At 37.0% G+C, this 19,424-nt stretch overlaps 1 protein-coding gene across 2 annotated transcripts in view; it reads left to right on the top strand.

Moving 5' to 3' along the window:
• si:dkey-119f1.1 (uncharacterized protein LOC557127 homolog) overlaps positions 1–19,424 on the top strand; it is a 175,144-nt gene that overhangs the window by 106,350 nt on the left and 49,370 nt on the right. For both annotated transcript variants that reach the window (XM_036563109.1, XM_036563108.1), the window contains exons 20-23: positions 4,182–4,352; positions 7,196–7,333; positions 8,319–8,464; positions 12,135–12,260. In XM_036563109.1, the coding sequence (XP_036419002.1) occupies positions 4,182–4,352; positions 7,196–7,333; positions 8,319–8,464; positions 12,135–12,260 (581 nt within the window). The remainder of the gene's footprint in view (positions 1–4,181; positions 4,353–7,195; positions 7,334–8,318; positions 8,465–12,134; positions 12,261–19,424) is intronic.

Below are 19,424 nucleotides of genomic sequence, written 5' to 3'. Positions count from 1 at the left end.
TAAGAGAGTTCTCAGAGTTCTTGCAAGGCTGTCAAGCAGTGATGTCTCAGACTAAGTGTTTAGATGTCGTAAATGATTGTGGCGAAAATCAAAAATGCTCACAAAGCTTCCTGACTGGCTAACAGCCAGATGGAACAGAAAAGTCATTGCCTTGGTTCCTTTTTCAATCTCATTCCCTAGTATCAGCCTGTTTGTTGGGTTTTACAAGAGAAGCTAAAATGCGTGTAATCTGCTAACCTCTTTTCATGCCCTGAAGTCCAGTGATGGAGAAAGAGTGAAAGACACCAAAGACTCGAAGTATTGATGCAGAAGTACTGGCAGGCAGTTCTGGAGAAAATCCAGATTCTAAATCATGTGTTTTATGTGAGAAGTCAAGCTGCAGTATTCACACATGTCTAAGTTTCATGGACAAGTCGATTGCAGAAAGAATCAAGATTGTGCAGATAAAAGGATTGTGTTTTGGATGCTTCAAACCAGGACACTAATCAAACGACTGTGAAAAGAGTGTTTTCCGACACATGTACAAGGAAGCACCCAACGTGTTTACATTAAGAGCGCACCAAAGAGAATGGAAAGAATGAATCATGGGATAATGAACAAAAGAAACATGGGAAACATTCAAAGGAGAAAGAAATGTCAAATGAAAGAATGAAGTCTAAACAGATCAAAGAAACATCAAATGAAGCAGCATCTAACAGAGAGTGGGGCAAGACATGACCAGCACCTACACATCCACAATTATTCCAGTATGGTTGTCCACAAGTAACCCAGAGAATGATGTACTTTGATATGCACTTCTGGTCAACCAAAGTGATACCGCCTTCATCTTGCAAGAAAAGGCAGAAGCTCTGGATACACAGAAAGCGCCTGTGCAATTAAGCTATCCACAATGCCATCCAGAGTTACAGTCGTTCCACGTCAGAAGTTAACTGGACTACAAGTCAGAGGCTTTTATTAATCAAAGAAAATCACTTTTTCAGTAACTTATTCAAGAGAGTTTATTGCCAATTTAAGCCACATCCCTACACTCAAGACAGTATGGGCATGCCTTCACCAGAGATTGCTTTTTTGATTGAATGTGACGTTGGTCTACTCATATGTTATAATTTTTTACAAGACGCAGGCCAAGCATGGCAGACTTCAGCACACTGCCTCATTAAACACACCTAATTCAGCTCATCAGCTAATTAGCAAGGCCTTCAATAACTGAATTTTGAGTGTTAGATCTCCATCAGCAGTTTGGCCCAGAAGGTCCCCAGTTTGACATACCTGGTCTAGACGGAAGAGGGTGTATCTGGTAAATCTGTGACAGAGACAAAAGTGGCATAAGAGATGCAGAAATGCAAAGATAATTTTTATAGTGATCGTACAGGACAACAATGATTCAGCTTTAGATGACCAAGGAAAGCGATTTACCAAGTTAACCTACTTAGAGAGATCCACAAGACACACACCCTGCTAGAAGCTGAGTAATGCCGCCTTGCTGTCTATTCCAAGTCTCGTAAATACTCTTATTCTCAAATGAACTTTCCAAGTTTGACAAACTTACAGTTTGTCAAACTTTACTGGAACTTTCATTGGGCCATGTTCTATGGTCACATGGGACCAAAATAGAGCTTTTTGGCAGCAAAGACCAGGGATGAGTTTGGCATGGACCCAAAGATAGCCATGCAGAAAAGTACCTTATTCCCACTGTGAAGCATGGTGGTTGATCTCTGATGGCATCACAGAGTCCATCAAGTACCAGCAGAAATAAAATGAAAACCTGACTGCCTCGGCCAGGAAGCTTAAACTGGGCCATAGTTTGGATGTTCTAGCAGGGCATTGATCTGAAGCATGCCTCAAAATCAACACAAAAATGGTTCACAGAGTTGAGGTTTTGATGTGACCACCCCAGTCCCCTGACCTAAACTCCTGTAGAAATCCTGAGGGATGAGCTGAACAGCATGGACCTTGTAATCTTAAGGATCTGGAGAGGTTCTGTATGCAGGAATGGTCTCAGATCCTTTGCCAGATTGAGAGCTGTTATCTTTGCATTGGGAAGCTGCACAAAGTATTAGTCCCACAGCGGGGAAATTCACAGTGCTACAGCAGCAAAGGGATAGCAAAGCACTCAAGAAAAGAAGTTACAAGAAAAGGATTACCAAACAAAGTAATTAACCTTAATCACTTAACAAGGTTACAGTTTGTTACTTATTGCTGTATAGACATTATAAATAATGCTAAAGATAAAAAAGATAAGATCAAAATGTTAAATTTATTCTCACAAACTCTATTCACAAAAATTAATAGTATGAACATTAGAAATAAAAAAGCAAAAAAGGATATTTAAGGATATTTCACCCAAATTGCTTATAGCATATTGCACATGGTGTTGCACATGAGGTATTGCCTATATTGCACATGGGAATGATGATTAATTAACAAAATAAACATTATAAATAGAAAAGGCAAAAAAATAAAAAAAATCTTTAGATTATATTGCACACAGGTATGGTATTGAAATTTACAGTTTAGGTACTGTAGGTGTGCGAGGTCTAATGGGTTGGTGGGGGGAAGGTTCTACTGGGAACAGTGCTGGATGTATAGGCTAACAGCAGCAGGAAAGAAGGACCTGCCATAGCACTCACTGTCACTGAAGGAGCTGCCCTGTGCTGAGTCTCATGCATGAGGTGGCAGCAGTTCTCCAACATGGACGCTAGTCTGGCTAATGTCCATTAGTTATGATTCTATGAAATCTGATTTCTTGATTATCAAATTGAGCACAAAACCCCCTTTTCCTGCCTTAACTCTGCCCACGAAAGGTCTGTATTTATAATAGAACTTGCAGACAAGAGGAAAAATGTGACAGAAGACATATTTTGCACTTTAAATCTGCAGATTTTTATTTTTGTTTCATATCTCAGTTTGTCGCATCTTCGTTCAGTTCATTTTTGTTTTAGTCTTCACTTACCCAGAAATCTGAAAGAGAAATTAATTCTCAGACTCACTGTGTTTACATGTTGAATAGTCTAACCAAGCTGCATTTGTTTTCAAGTTTCATCGATTCATTTTGAAAGTTTTGATTGGCCATCAGTAATTCACTGCCAAATCTTCTGCAAACATGGTTTGAGAATTACAGACAGAAATAAACCAATGACCTTCCAAGCCACCACAGAAACTGCCATTGTTAAACTCCAAAGCCTGCCCTTAGCACTGATGTTGCATTTCATTGGTACTGCTTAATCTCCTTAAAATTGCTATTTCCGAGTTTCAGCTAATGACTGTGTTCATAAGGTGAATCTCATGTCCTATGTTCTCTCTGCCTATTAATCTATGTTTTAGTACCTATTTACATTATTAATATACAATCAATAAATGACCCTTTATAAAAAGTTATTTGGTTATGTGTGTAATTTATCAATCCTTGGCCACAGGAAGACCCTAACCTGAGGTCAAGCTAACAGTAGATTATGTTTACGGTATAAGTGGGAAATAGGTGAATTAAGTTGTAGTTACCCACAACACCATATTGATAACATCCTGTGTATGTCCAACGCAATCAGTAGCCACCATTTTTAGTTGATGTTTTGCAGTTTATCTTGTTTGTGTAGTGATTTTGTGTGTGTGTGCTCATCTTTCTGTAAGCCTACTTCACATTTTTGATCCCTCTCTTGAGCATGTGTTTTACCACACATAACTTTTTTTGAAAGAGCAGAGTACCTTTTTGGATACTGAGGTTAAGGTTAGGCTTAGGGGTAGGTGTAGTATTACTTGGCTACAGTAATACAAAATTCAGTAGAAGTGAGCAAAGTCCTCTCTAGTGTAAGACAAATGTCTGTGTGTTTAAACATATGCAGTAAGTGTATTTATTGTTTTCAATATGTATTTCTTATATTTTGCTGTACTGTTAGAAATAAAGTTTCAGTGCAGGTAAATTTTGCATTCATCAAAGTACAAACGATTATGTCCCCTGACTAAAGGTACTGAGATGTACCCTTGAGGGTACCACCCTAGTGACGAGGGGTACTGCCCCAGTGACTGTTAAGTACTTTTATTTCTGAAAGTGTACTTTAGCACCCAAATTTCCCCTTAGGATCAATTACGTACATCTTCCTGTCATAGTAGGTTATAAGTGACTGCAGAGTTTGCAGAGCAGAAGAGGTGAAGGAGGCTTTACTTGTTTATTTCTCTCTTTTTAGGAAGACGAATTAGAGGAGCTGAGTAGCAGGTTAGCTGTTTGTCAGGAGGAGTATGAGACAGAGCAGCAGCAGATGCTCACACTGAAAAGGGCATGTGAGGAAGTGGAACTTCTCTACCGCCAGCACAAAGAAACCATAAACAGTGTGGCTGAAGAGGCAGAACCCATTAAGGTCAGTTGTGATTAGAAAATAAAAATATAGCCGCAAGCGGCAATGAGCGGGTCCAAGCACGCATAAGCACAAGAAGCTCTCTCATGCACTTTGAGCCAAATAGGCCTAATCAGGCCTCATGCAGTTTGGGCCTTATAGGCATAGAGGCTGAAATTAGTTTATCAAAAGGCCTTCATTTGTCACGAACCATTTTACTTTCAACATATGTTTACATTTCTATGGACTGATCTACAAAGGTTTGTAGAACATGCAAAGGATTATCAACACAGATGTCAAAAATACATGAGCAATGGTAAAATATCTGTCATAGTTGTGTTTGCAAGGGGTTTTGTTTTTCCATGTTTAAGGCTTTGATAATCAGGCCATAATGAGACCCAGCGCTCTCATAAGGGACCCTTTTGGCACAAAGGAGCTCACTGAGAGTGGTTTAGAATTGGTCAAAAGTCTCCACATGTTATGATAATTGATCAGGGAACTTGATCAAAGCTGTTCACTGAGTTATGTTCAGATTGACCTTTTGACCTTAGTATAATAAGCTGTAATTGTTGAAGCAATAATTCAAAATACTACACAAGGAGTGAAATATTTGACATAACATGTAATTACAAAGTTATTCAGGTCAGTGAACTGAATCAAATGGCACCATGTGTTTATCTGTAGACTTTGTAATAACACTGTAATAGCATCTTTAATGATTTTTGGGGTTTTTGACAGCTAAGGCACCCTCTAAAGGTCATATCTGGACCAAGTTTTGCACACCCTGTCTGAGTCTCAATATATATAAGTACTCAAACTTTTGAGATGATACAACCAAAGACTGATGAGTTATAGCAAATCAAGCTGGCTATGCCATGGCTGCAGTGATGTATTGATGGAGCAACACCAGGTCGAGTGAAAAAGTCAATATTTTTTTGATAATTATTTACCTAGAGAGGCCACAGAGTATTTCTAGACCAAATTTGAGAAGTTTGGATCAAAACTCAGAGACTAGTTCGAAAAGCATGGTTTTCAAAGAGTTAACGATTACAAAAAAACTATGCATTTTTATAATAAACATGCATGCAATGGTAAAATTGTTTGGCATACTGTACTACATAAGATTCATACAGAGCTTGGGTCAAAAATAGTAGTAATATGTTTATATCATGTAATAATATATGATTTTTTATGAATAGCGCCCCCCCAGTGGCCAAATCTGTTGAAACTTCACTGCTTGTTAGAAAGGGGCTACATGTAGACATCATTCAAGTTTCGTCATGATTGGTCAGTGTTAAGCCTGTCAAAAGCCTGCTGAATGCTGATTGGCTGATGCCGGCCATAAATTTCAATGAATCAAATTATCCTTCAAGATTCACATATAGGCTGTCTAGTAGATGCTACATGCCAAGTTTCAGCTTAATCAGATGCACGGATGCTGAGAAACAGTTAATTGGCAATTGCCCCACCCCCTAATGACCTATGCCCACCAAAATTGATATGCTACCACAGAATCTGGTCATAAATGTGCATGTTAAGTTTCAGTGTTTAAGGCAGAAGCATTCTCCACTTATAGAGTTTTAAATGAATTATGAGCTATTTCAGAAGGGTTCATTAGCATATGGCAGCCATATTGTTTAAAAAAGTCAACATTTTTTGATAATTATTGAGGTTCGGACTCTTCTGAATTTTTTGATACCAGACATATGAGGATTGAGTGAAAACTCTAGAACTAGTTCGCAAAAGTAGGTTTTGCATATTATGCAAATTAGCAAAAAAATCTAAGTGGGCGGAGCTAAATGGTCCAAATTGCAAAGTTGTTTGTCTTGACCCAAGGAATCAGCCAAAAAAAGAATTTTGTCTCTACACATCATGGTGTAGAAGTTATAAGGCAAAACGTGTTTTGTTGCTCTATAGCACCCCCCCCCCTTTGGCCAATCGGGGTCATTTTTGTTGCCTGGTCATTTTTGGTGTCTCTAGGCCTTACGGTCTGTTCTCCACAACACGTTTTTCAGGAGAAAAGAATAAGAAGAAGAAGAAGAAGTAGAAAAATCCGAGCAAAAACAATAGGGTCCTACGCACTGCGTGCTTGGACCCTAATTACACAAGTCTACAATAAGATCTTTTGATGGCAGTTTGCAAACCAAATGTCATATTTTTTTAAACTGTTCTATACGTATGTCCATCATCACTATGTTCCAAACAGTTAATGAAAGGGAAAAAGCCCATCACAGCACACATATTTACTTGTAGCCCTGTCAGAAAACAAAACTTAGCATAGAGGTAGGTTAAACAACTAGCATACATATGTCCTTTTAAAAAGAGTAAAACGCATGACAAGTTGTGACATAGAGCATAATTGCAGTACAGGATACACCCGTCATGTTCTGCTAACTAAGGCTAAATTTATCATACACAAGATGAATTCTAAATGGGTTGCTTTTGCATCTTGATTTCCATGTATGGACCATATGGGGAATGAATGTGATTTTCCACTCACATAGTTTTAACCAAAGTGGGTTCCTATATGGTCTCTATTCATTCGTTTGTTTGTTTCAGACGTTTGTTTCCACAGCACAATTTCCTAGATGTACAATTCTCAGATAAGTCAGATAAGCGAATAGGCATGTTTTATAATTTCTAGTTTTTTATTATTATTATTATTATTATTAATAATAATATCTTTAAGGAACATTAAGGTGGATTTGGTAGTAATTGTATACACTTTGGAATTCTCAGGTTCTAGTAGTTGTATAAACTTCTCCATTGTCCTGGTTCACCAAAACGATATATCTTTTTATTGGACACAGTTTCATGTGTCAGTTAGGATTTTATTTATTGATTTATTTTTTTTGGTATGTGTGCAGGAGGAGCTGAGTAAGAGTGACCAAGAGGTAGAAAAAAGTAAGCACCATAAGAAACATTATGAGGAGAAACGTAAAGCACACATCAACAACATACAAGCTCAGAAGATGATCTTGGAAAATAAGGAACAGGAATTGAAGGTATGGCATTGTTCAGGCTTGGCACATATATGCGCCTGTTTCAGACTGTCAGGTGAAAATTCACAGACAACTATGTTGTGAGCATACTACAAATTTTACCCCTTCTAGCCAACGTAATTAAAATTTATTAAGAGGAAAAGAGAATATTAATGAAAAACTTTAATTAAAACTTTGTTACTAGAATTGGTAGTATTTGTTAAATGTCCTTTAGATTTGTTAATTAAAATATAAATATTTGACTGAATCAGAGCCTTTCATGTCTGTCATGTAAATGCAGAAATGTGCATCATTTTAGTTGAGGGTTAAAGGGGTACGCCATAACCATATTTGCATTCCAGCCTAAAACTAGTAATTAGTGTTATTTGTCATGTTGTGCACCTTTGTGTGGCACAGGATTGTGTTCCTCAGCCTCATCAGTTTGACAGAATTAAAGATTTCAGATGTTTTTGTTCTTCAGTGTTCTCTCACTTTTCCAATAAGGAGGACAACAAGCTAAAAAGTAAACTTGGCGGTTTACCTTATTTTGGTCCTTTTCTCTAGCTGAAGGGGTAAAAAACTAGTCTCTGGTATAAATTTTGTTCTGAATGTTTTCTTTGTTATCTGCTTTGTTGGATATGCCAGTGTTGTAGATTTCAAATCTCTCTAGTAGTCTTCTTGTTCGAAATGCTGCACATTTCTAAATGCATAATTATTATATGGTATATTTTGAAATGCTACACATTCCTAAATATGCATAATTATCAAATGCCATTTTAATGTCCATTACAATAGCCACTAGCCATTTTTACGAAGTTCACCTTGTTTTAGGAAAATGATTAAAAGCAACGTAGTTGCATATTTAACATGAGCTCTTCTTGAGGGAAATAAGAACAATAGTCATCTTGCTCACAGACTCTGCCTGGCTGGTCCACTTTGCAGACAAACTTCAGTTGAATTATCTCTCTTTCAAATTTCTCTCAAATTTTGCTTTGCTTTTGTCCAACAGGCTTCTATAGTGAAAGCTTCAGAAATCTGCCCAGAGCGTTTAGATATAAGAAGAACAGCTAAGAGTCTTGACAATGAGATCAGTCATTTAAAACATAAAATTAGCACTCAGCAAGACCAACATGGAGACAGAGACACCATAATCAGGTATGTACAGTGTCCACCACTATATTTATGTTGAAAATATTGCTATTTATAGATCTGTTCAGAATAATGAATTGTATATATTTTATACATTTATAATGTATTAAATAAAGCACGAGATATTCCAGTCATTTCATGAACTATCTTGATTTTATTTATATTGATAGATATGAATCTTGCTCATTATACTCCTAATTAATACATATGGAATACAGGTTTGAACTTGTGTTGAAATATTATTTTCCTGATATCTCCTGAACCTGTTATCCTGTTGTAGAGAATACTGAAAATAGACTAAATAACAATGGCTTGTTAACAGCAGCTTGTTAATACTGCAAATATGTAGGCATATATTTTTATTATTAATTAAACAATAATTTAATTTAAACCGCAACATAATCTTGGATTTTGTTGTCGTATGTAGTTACATACATTGCTTTTGGTTTATGTTGTGCTGTTTGGACATATGTATTTTTTCAGGTAATGCAAATGTAAAATACAGTCAAGAAAAATACAAAGAAAATCATTAAAAGCAATATAGGTTAGGTTGCTGCCAAAAAGCTGCTGCAAAATGCTGCAGAAAAAAAAAAAACTTTATTTTTGGTATATGCATATAGTGACAATCTGAACTGACTCACGACACATTGTGATTCACCAAATATGTATAGTGCTATCAGAATTTGTGCTGGTTAAAATTAAATTTTACAAATTTAAGACATTGAGTATTACATTGTCTTACATTTGGAACTATGTGGTCTTAGATTTTAGGCTACAGACTAGGGATGTAATAATATATAAAAATTTCATGATATGATACTCGTTTTTGTATAACATTATAAAACATTTACAATGCAGAATTACAAAAAGAAATGCACACTTTCACATTTACTTGTTTGTTTGTTTGTTTGCTTGCTTGCTTGCTTGTTTGTTTATGTTCCAAAATGACAGCAGTGCTTGTTGAAGAGCGAACTGGCACAAGTCATTTTCTTAGAAAGTATACATTAAATATGGAATAATGTAAACAAACGTGAATTATCTGTATTACATGTTGCACGTGTGTTTGGCAAACGTGTTATTATAACTCATAGTAATAAAAGTAACAAATTTGTAGACCATAAGGTAGGGATGCATCAATACCGTTTTTTTTTTCTCAGACCAAAAACGACTATTTTTTTACTACTGATACCGAGTCCGATACCATACTAAGTAACCTAATTAGAATGAAGTAGTTCTTCGTGTAAATGAGTGCAATGTACATTTACAGTTAAATCATTAAAATCTAGCTGATTAACATTAGTTACCTTGCCTTGAGAATTGTCACAGTGGAGAAGAGTGTGTTTTATTCCACATCAGAAAAGCACTTAAGTAAAGTACATTTTATAGTTTTGATGCTCCTGATTTGTCTCTTTCAACAACAGCCTCTGTAGCCCAGTGGCAGCCGGAATCATATCTGAGGCTAATCCAAGGAGCTCACTTGTGGAGTTCTACATCTTGTTGAGAGTATTTTGTTTGGCTAGTTGAGTTGTAGTTGCATATCATCTAATACATTATGCAATTGTATTAGTTGCATATCCTATACAGTTGCATATCATATAATACACTATGCGATTTTAGAAAGAGAGAGATACATAGATATATGCAAGTACATCAGTTTATAACTTTGTGAACTTACTACTGTGAATTTCAAGTTTGTTTAATATGCAGTGTGGCACAGCTAGGCTAGTAAAGCACAACATTTGTTTGATGTTGTTTTACACCAGTTTATATAACTAGATAATATTTTAGACTGACAGTAGAATGAGCACTTCAGGGGCCAACTCAGGCCGATTTAAGTTTAAATTTCAAATGTTTCTTTAGCTGATTATTGTGTATGTACAAAGAAAATGTGGTCACCATCAGAGCATCACTGGTGGATTTATTGCTTCTTTTATAAGAATAAGCCACCTTGGACTGATTAATTCTTATCTTGCAGCCAAATTGTCCTTAAAAGGCAAGATTTTTTTTTAAATAACTGTTGACATTGAGACTTCACTGATTATTTAAGACCGAGTTTGAGGGGGTGCAGTAAAAATCCAGGAAGTAACACCTTACCTTAACACCTCAGAAAATAGATTATCTCAGAAATAGTAGAACAATATTGTGCTAAATATGATGCAAACTCATGGGTCACAATGATGTGTTTAGGTGGAATAAACTAGGAATTATGTAGAAGCAAGAATTTTGACTGAAGGGCTCATGATTCAGGAAATTTAAGATGCTCTCTTAAATGTTGCTCTAGAATGGTGTTTGGATGCCTTATGCTGTCTGCTTCCTCGAACAGTTTTAGGGCAAAAAGAAGAAGAAAAATCCTAGCAAAACAATAGGGTTCCATGTAAATGTGATTAAGTTATGGGCAGAGGACAAGTCTGCAAAAACAGATAAGTCTGAAAACGATTTTTAAAGATGGAAGAGTGTTAGACTGTCTCACTGTCAGGGTAAGGGACCTCCAGAATGGAGGAACTGCTGTAGAAAATTTGAATCACTGAAAATATGAAGGATAAAAGGAGAGACAGCAGCTCAGAGGAAGCTAAGAGGGTTGATATTAACATAGCATGAATATCAACATCACAAAGAGTTGTGGGAGAGTAGATCCTTCCAGATTCTACTTCAAATTTAGTATACTGCCATTACATCCCTTATGAAATCATTAGCTGCTATGTGCTAATACCTCTAATGATTTGTATACTGTCATAATGTCTGAAGATCTAATGCCAAACAGACTAGGGTCAGTCCCTTTTTTTGTCAGTTGTGACAGTGATCTGAACGTAGGGTAAGTGAAGGAAAATGCGGTTGCAAGAGAGAACGTTGGGAAGCAAGGCTAACATTAATTATGACACAAGTGGAACCAGTTCTTCGCTAGAGAAGAGACTGAACGACACACACTTATACATTTCCATTCCTTCTCATAATCAAGACGCTGTGGGCAGGCTTATCAGCTGTGTGTCAGATCTTTCTCAGTGGATATGACAAAATTTACTACATTTAAATCACCAAAAAACTGAAATACTGATCCTTGGTACTAAAACTAAAAGCTGCTTTATGAGAAGCACAGTTCCATAGCTTCATATACCAATCCTGAAGTATGAAACCTAGGTGTAATCTTAGATTCTGAGCTCTGTTTTAACCTGCATGTAAACACAGTCACAAAAGCTTTTTATCATTTGAGAAATAATGCTAAAGTTTGGCCATTTCTTCATTTCTATCTCAGAGCAACGCAAAGGAACTTTTTCATGTATTTGTTACAAGCAGAGTTGATTACTGTAATGCTCTTGTTTCTGGGCTTCCTAAAAAAAGAATACAAAATGCGGCAGCACACATCTTAACAAAAACAAAAAAGAGAGATCATATCATTCCCATTTTGAAAGAACTGCACTGGCTACCTGTATCTTTCAGTGTAGATTTTAAAGTTCAGCTACTAGTTTTTTAAGGCTTTACATGACCTAGCACCCGCTTACATCACAGAATGTCTGTCTGTCTTATGTTCCAGCTTGTGATCTTAGATCTACAGTGCTACATAAATAAAGTCCTATATAAACAAAGACCATTAAATTACTATTATTAAAGTAGAAATTATATAATAAAACTGTAAATTTAAAGTTCTCACTGTAACTCCATTTTACTATTATACCCTTAGGCAGTACCAGGAGGCCTTGGAGAACTATAACAGTGTTGCCCAGCATGTAAAGGGTCTCAAACACTTCATCCACCTACTCAGCAAGATCATGAACACGCGACATAATGTCTATACTGAAATGAGGAGGTAAGCACTTCAATATTATGATATTGTTACCACTACTATTACTATTGCTTGTATCCTAGGGGTTGCAAGTTGTCGACTAATAAATCTGTTAGTCAGTGTTGTGGGCAGCAGTTGACTAGTCAGTGCCTGAAATACAGCGGGTATAAATACTGTAGTGAACAGGCAGGCGAAGAGTACAGAAACCATTTTGCTAGACTCAAAAAACAAATTAATTATTAGCGTGAAAATACTAGACAAAATGAAACCAATTCAACTGCAAACTGCAAGCTGAAATACAGGCACGTATACCAGACCAGGTAGATTTTGAGAACTGCTGTCAGACATTTGACTGACACGCAAAACAACCAATTACAGAAAGTTTAACTTGACGAGCCCATAACAAAAATTAAACATGCATTAAAATGAAGTGGAATGCTGGTCGGCAAATGCACGAGGATATCTCGTTACTCGTTGCTCGATATTTCGTTGCTACCTATGGCTTCAAGCAAAAAATAGGAATAACTTAAAACGGAATGGCGTGAATGTTTTCTGTTTCAGCGACTAGGCCTATATCTCACTCTGAAAGGCTTAATTTTCAGTTGTTTCCCATTGTCCTGATAAAATGGTGCACAGAAGCTTTGATAGTCTTACATAAATTCTCTGTGACAGGTGAGATTCTGAGAGTTGTCGTGATTTAAGTTTTTTTTTTATTATTCTTTTTAAAAATGTTTTCTTTTTTTTCTTCTTTTTTTTTTTTTAATTGACTAGTCACCTATTTTTTTAGTTGACAAGTCGACTGGTAACAGTTCTGCAACCCCTATTATAGAATAGCAGAATAGCATGTTTGTATTTTCATAGTTGTTTTTACAGGATTGTCCCTATAGAAGATAAAAACATATTGTCATGCATAAACCTTTGTTTTTCCTTTTTTTCCTTTGTTTTCATTTTTGTAATTTTTGTCTTTTTTTTTATTTTGCATTATTTGAAGACTCCAGTTATCCTTTGCGTTGTGTTAAAATTTCATGTTGAACAGACCAATGGCAATTGTCTAAAATTACTTGGAAAAAATCTTTTTACATTAACTTCCATTACAATTTAAGAATGTTTTTCTACTGTAAAGTTAAAACTTAGGAGAAACAAGGATTTGTTCTGACAGCAACAATATGGTTTTGGCCCAATGATAACCTTGCACTGACATTCACCACTTGCCCGAACAGCCTAACCAGGACTATAGAAATGTTATAATTAGACTATCCCTAAATATGTCAATAAATATAATATGATAGTAAATATGGTATTGACAAATAAATATATATATAACTACACAGAGGCATGTTACAAGCCCAGCATAAAAAGTTGATGATGCATTATAATTGATATAACATCATATATGCAAAGGTTATATGCAGAATTTTGGGCACCCTTTGGGCACGCTTTTGTTAATTAATGTGAAAAGAACATTTTTCTGCATATTAATGCACAGTTACTTTTTATTTGATGAGCTAAAAAAATTGAAAAGGAATAATATAGTAATTGTGGCATGTGCAAAAGTTTGGACACCCTTCCTGTTGTAAAGTCTCAGAACTTAATCTGACTCTTCAAACCTTGTGCTCAACCACTCAACACTCAACAACCATGTTCATCTGAACAATTAGCTGAGGATCTGAAAATGAAGCTTATTCATGCCCACAAAGCAAGGGAAAGCTGTAAAAAAGATACCAAAGCGTTTCCCATTCGCAGTTACTTAAGTCTGAAATGTTAATAAACAACAGTTAAGGGGAACTGTTCAAGTCAAGACTTGAGCTGGAAGACCAGAAAACCCACAGATAGAACTGCTGGTATGCTGGCTAGAAAGGCAAAGTAAACCCTCCACATTACAGCAGGATGTCACAGGAGAAGTAGTGCACCGATCTGCTGTGCAGTTATCAGTTAGATACCTTACCTGCAACCTCATCAAGCGTCAACATCTAGGTAAGCCGGAGTTATTTTGGGAACAAGTGCTGTGGACTACTAAAGTAAAAAAGGAACTGTTTGGACACCGTCGTCAATGAGATGTTTGAAGAAAAAAAGAGTAGCATTTGATGAACACCTTGCAACTATTAAGCATAGGGGTGGATCTATTATGCTTTGGGTTTGTGTAGCATCCTGTGGTACAGGATCATTGCACAGGTAGATGGAAGAATAGATTATAAGTCAGTCAAAGTCATGTTATTATAGATATACTTATACTTATGTAGCACTTTTTACAACTGTTTTTGACACAAAGCAGCTTTACAGAAAATCCGGCTCCAAGCCCCCTTGAGTAAGCTAAGGGCAACACTGGCAAGGAAAATCTCCCTAAGAGCAAGAGGAAGAAACCATGAGAGGAACGAAAATGCGAAAGGGCACCCATCCTTCTCTGGTTGACATCACATAGCAAAACAAATACACAAGAGCAAAATGAACAGATAAGATTGTACAACTAATATATTATTTATTATCTTAAATATTCTTTTTTATATTCTGTTTTAATTATCTTTAAAACATTCAATATAGAAAAAAGGAAAATCAAAATTTGGACAGTAGTGTAGAAATTAACCATTGATAACCAATGACCACTGTAAGAAGCCTATCAGAGTAACAACAAGAAATACATAAATGAAAATCAGTCATTGTTACAATTGAACACCGGTGACTACTGTTAGGTGTGAATCACAGTGGGCGGAAACAAAACGTAAATATCACTGGCCACTGTGCCTACAATGATGATCTGTTGTGTGAAAATGAGAAAAGCTCAGAGTACTATGAGGCAGGTGAAACAATGTCTATAATTAGTGTTTGAGGTAGGTTAAGCAATGTCTATGGTTATAGAGTTTAAGTCTGTGCAGCAGCAGTATTATCAGCGGGTAAGGCACAGCTTTGGACATCAGGAAGCTCCGTGGTGGTCAAACTGGTCCAGAAGACACACAGACATTAGTTATTTTAGGAGTGACTGACCACAGTATGTAGTGTTAATAGAGTGCAACAGTGAACTATTATAGCCTAACTAAAAGGGAGAGCCAGGTGGTAACAAAGACACGAGGGCTCCCTGAAATGTTAACGGCCTTTCACTCCACCGTCAGCAAACTTGAGTGACCACGTGAGAGCAAAAGGGCCACAGCACCAACGTTCTCAGTTTCCCGAAATAGTATATGTCCATGAACCCCCAGATCTGTACCTTTTTATCTAGCTTGACTAAGCAAGTAGGTTTTTAGTCTAAAATTAAAAGCTGAGACTGTTTCTGAGTTCCAAACACTGACTGGAAGGTTATTCTAAAGCAGGGGGCTTTGTATGAAAAGGCTGTGCCCCCTGATGTAACTTTATTAATTCTAGGTACTAACAGCAAACTTGCACCTTGTGATCTATGTAGGCATGACAGATCGTTACAGGAGGTTAGTTTGTTCAGGTACTGAGGGGCGAGGGCCTTTAGAGTTATATGTGTCAGTAGAAGAATTTTGTTCTCAAGGTGGAATTTAACTGGCAACTGATGTAGGGTTGACTGGGCTGACATGGTCAAACTTTTAAGCCCTTGTAAGGACTCTGGCAGCAGCATTCTGGACAAACTAAAGCTCGTCAAGGCTTCTGCTGGAGCATCCAGACAGCACAGCATTACAATAATCCAAACTTGAGGTAATAAAGGCATGAACTAGCCTTTACCACATCCAGTAGAAAGAGTGCATTTCTAATTTTGCCAATATTGCAAAACTAGAGGAAAGAGGAATTAGTCCTACAAGGTTTTTTAGCCTGTCGGTTAGGATATAGCAGTCTATCGTATCAAATGCCGCAAACCTGCAAAGATATGTTTCCTTGGTCAGAGAATAATAAGAAATCATTTACAATTTTCACTAATGCTGACTGAAATTTTTTATGTATGTGATTCGTATGCAAGTAGGAAATTAGTTGTTGCACCACAGCTTTTTCTAAAATCTTTGATATAAAGGGAAGATTTGAGATTTGGTGTATAATTTAATAGCTTGTAGGGATCAGGTTTGTTACCAATAGAAGAGTCTCAGTATTTCTGGCAGAATTTCCGTGGGTTTCTTATTGGAATTGAATCTTATACGCAAGTAGAAGTAGATTAATGGTAATAATTTAACCAGCTTGTTGAAGTAAGGTAAAGGATTCCAACCTCTCTGTAGTAGTTACAGTATAATTAAGATCATGGTTAGCTTTGTAGGGCAGCTTGTTTGTAGCGGTTAGCTGTGTGTTTCGTAGATAGGTTCAGACTGCCAATATAAGCTGATAGATCTAGGAGGTTAAAGCTACTAGCTGTGGAGGATGTTATAGTATGATTATCACGATAGCATGGCAATGAACATATGACGATTAAAACAAATTTCAAATTAGTTAAGGTCGTGATCTGAGACTGCAGTGCTCAGGGGGAAAATGATCTGTGTTTACACCAAGTACACTAAGAGTGTGGTTGCAGTGATAAGTGGGCCCCATTATATTTTGAGTAAAACTCAAAGTATTATATTTTGAGTGAGATACAAATGCCTTACTTAGTGGATCATGGGGTTTGTCAAGTTGGATGTCAAAATCTTCAACATTTTGAGAGTGTTATTAGACTTTATAGAAAGTTAACTCATTCCTGTAAGAACTCAAAAATGGTCCTGGTGGCCTGTAGATTGTAGTGAAAGTTCCTTGATCATTTATTTTAAGAAAAAGAATTTCAAAAGAAGAGAATTTGTAGTCTGCTTTCTGATTAATACCTAAAGTATTTGTATAAATGGTTGGTGTGCCTCCACCTTGGCCATTTAAATGAGGGCTACATACATAATTGTAGCCTGTGGGGGTGGCTTTGTTTTGAGCAGTGTACTCTTCAGGTCTAATTCATATTTCTATAAGGCGTAGATAATGAGGCATCATGATAAGTTCATTTACATTGACAGCCTTAGATGTCTAGCCATTGGTGCTCGCATGAGGAGGCTTTAGCATTAGGTTTAGCTTTGTGACTATGCCGCCGAAACGCCACCCATTCACCCCCGCTACAAGGCCTCTGCAGCCAGAGGTGAGGGCGTGCTAACTAAAGCACCCAGAGCTTCTAACAGTACGTCTGAGCCCTGCTGACTAACCCTGCTCTTTTCTTAATTTCCAATGCACTCCTCTAATTGTATAATCTTCTCCTTCACGCAAGACACTAACTTGCACTTCTCACAAAGAAAGCTAGTAATGCTGCTATCACAATTGATGGAGAAGATGGAGAGGCGTAGCTGAACATGTTGCACTCAGAGCAAAGCAACAGTTTGCTGCCTGCCATACTAATACTTTTAATTGATTCATCAGCTGATTTGAGCCTTTTACAAATGTGTCTCGAAGATCTGATGCGAGAAAAAGTAGCCTCTGAAACCTTTGATTGTAATTTATTGCAAGTAATATGTGACAACTAGTTAAATATTTCACAAAAAATCATCTAGAGCAGGGGTGCACAGCTCCGGTCATGGAGGGCCATTGTCTAGCACAGTTTGGTGGTTTACCTGCTCCAACACACCTGATTACACTCATTTGTTAATTGCCAGGTTAAGTAGGTGTGTTTGAGTAGGGAAATTTCCAAACTATGCTGGACACTGGCCCTCCAGGACTGGAGTTGGGCACCCCTGATCTAGAGGTTAACAAGATAGAGTGGAGAAAACAGCAACACTCCCTCCAAGTGATTTTGAAAAACAAGAACTATGTCCAGAAACAGGAACTACGTCCAGTAGTTCATGTTTTTGGACCTAGATATACTTCTATTATACAAAACAGCACATTATTGAAGGAAATTTGACACAGTCAAGAAACTAAAGCTGACAAGAGATTGGCTTCTACACTGATCCAAAATGTATCTCAAAATCCACCATGAACTATGTCCAAAAAATAAGCTGAAGTGTTTGAAATGGCCCTCACAGTCCACTGAATATCATTGGAAATCTATGAGTGTGTATTCATGCTATTGAATAAAACAGACTTATTAAAGAACTAGAAGCTTTCTGGTAGGAAGAGTGGGTGAAAAGTACTTAAACAAGAATAAAAAGTCTTCTAACTGGCTGCAAATTGTTTGCAAACATTAATATCTGCCAAAAGAGATTTTACTAAGTACTGGTAAGTAGGGGTGGGAATCTCTAGGCACCTCACGATTCGATACGATTACGATTCAGAGGGCTGCGATGCGATTATAAAACGATTATCGATGCATCTTGATGCATCTTTTTTTTCTATGCAGGATTTCTATTTTCTCACTGTGTAAGGACTTGGTACTTTTAAAGTAAAGTATTTGTAATGATCCATAATGAATTTACTTTCTTTTGTTAAAGAAAGTACCTTTAAAGCAAAGTATTTGTAATGATCCATAATGAATTTACTATCTTTTATTAATAAATCAAATGGAAGTGATGTGGCACGTGAACTAGAAGGCTCTCATTCACTGCTCTTGTTTGGAGCACATGAGACACTGGCTGCCACTCATCTGTGATAAAATGCGCTGTTACGGTGAAATAAGATCCAGTGGCCCACGCAGCACACGTTACAGCCGTTCTGCCCGTTTTCTTTAGTGATTTTAAAACTTTGGTTTTGGTCTCGTTATAGAGAGTGGGGATCGCTGTGTCAGTAAAATATCTTTGAGACGGGATGTGTGCAGCGCGAAAGCCCTGGTTCTCAACGACTGGAAACTGGCGTGCAGACTGCAGGTCACATAGCAACGTAATCTCGCCTAGGTAGTAGCTAACGAAAAGGCAAAGAGAGAGATTGAAGACGAACATTTGGAGATTAATAGACTTATTCGCATTTATAAGCACCACAGTTGGTTTCCTGGTACGTTAAATCTGCAACGACAGACTGTCAAACAGTAAAAAGTTGTGAAGATGAAGTCAGCTTCTCTTTCAAATTTTCCAGGTCGCATTTACATTCGGCGCCTCATTCAGAATTTAAGGTGGAACGGGAAAATGCGAACAAGAAGCTGGAGAATGAGAAGGTGACTTCAGCCTCGTAAAACAGTCTAATGTTAAGAGACATTTTACAAGAAACTATTCAACTTTTGAGGAAAAGTGTCCTGGAGGAGATGGGAGGAGGAGCGGCTATAACTGAAGCTTAAAGCAGAGCAAGTCTGAAATTGGTTTATATTTTATAGCCTATACTAGGACATTAGCACATACTGAGACATATTGGACATAAAATTTTGTGGTTCCCAAG

Source organism: Colossoma macropomum, unplaced genomic scaffold (assembly GCF_904425465.1).
Source record: "Colossoma macropomum unplaced genomic scaffold, Colossoma_macropomum, whole genome shotgun sequence".
Lineage (NCBI taxonomy): Eukaryota > Metazoa > Chordata > Actinopteri > Characiformes > Serrasalmidae > Colossoma > Colossoma macropomum.
Note: the sequence above shows the minus strand (reverse complement) of the source record. Positions and strands in the feature narration are given on the sequence as shown.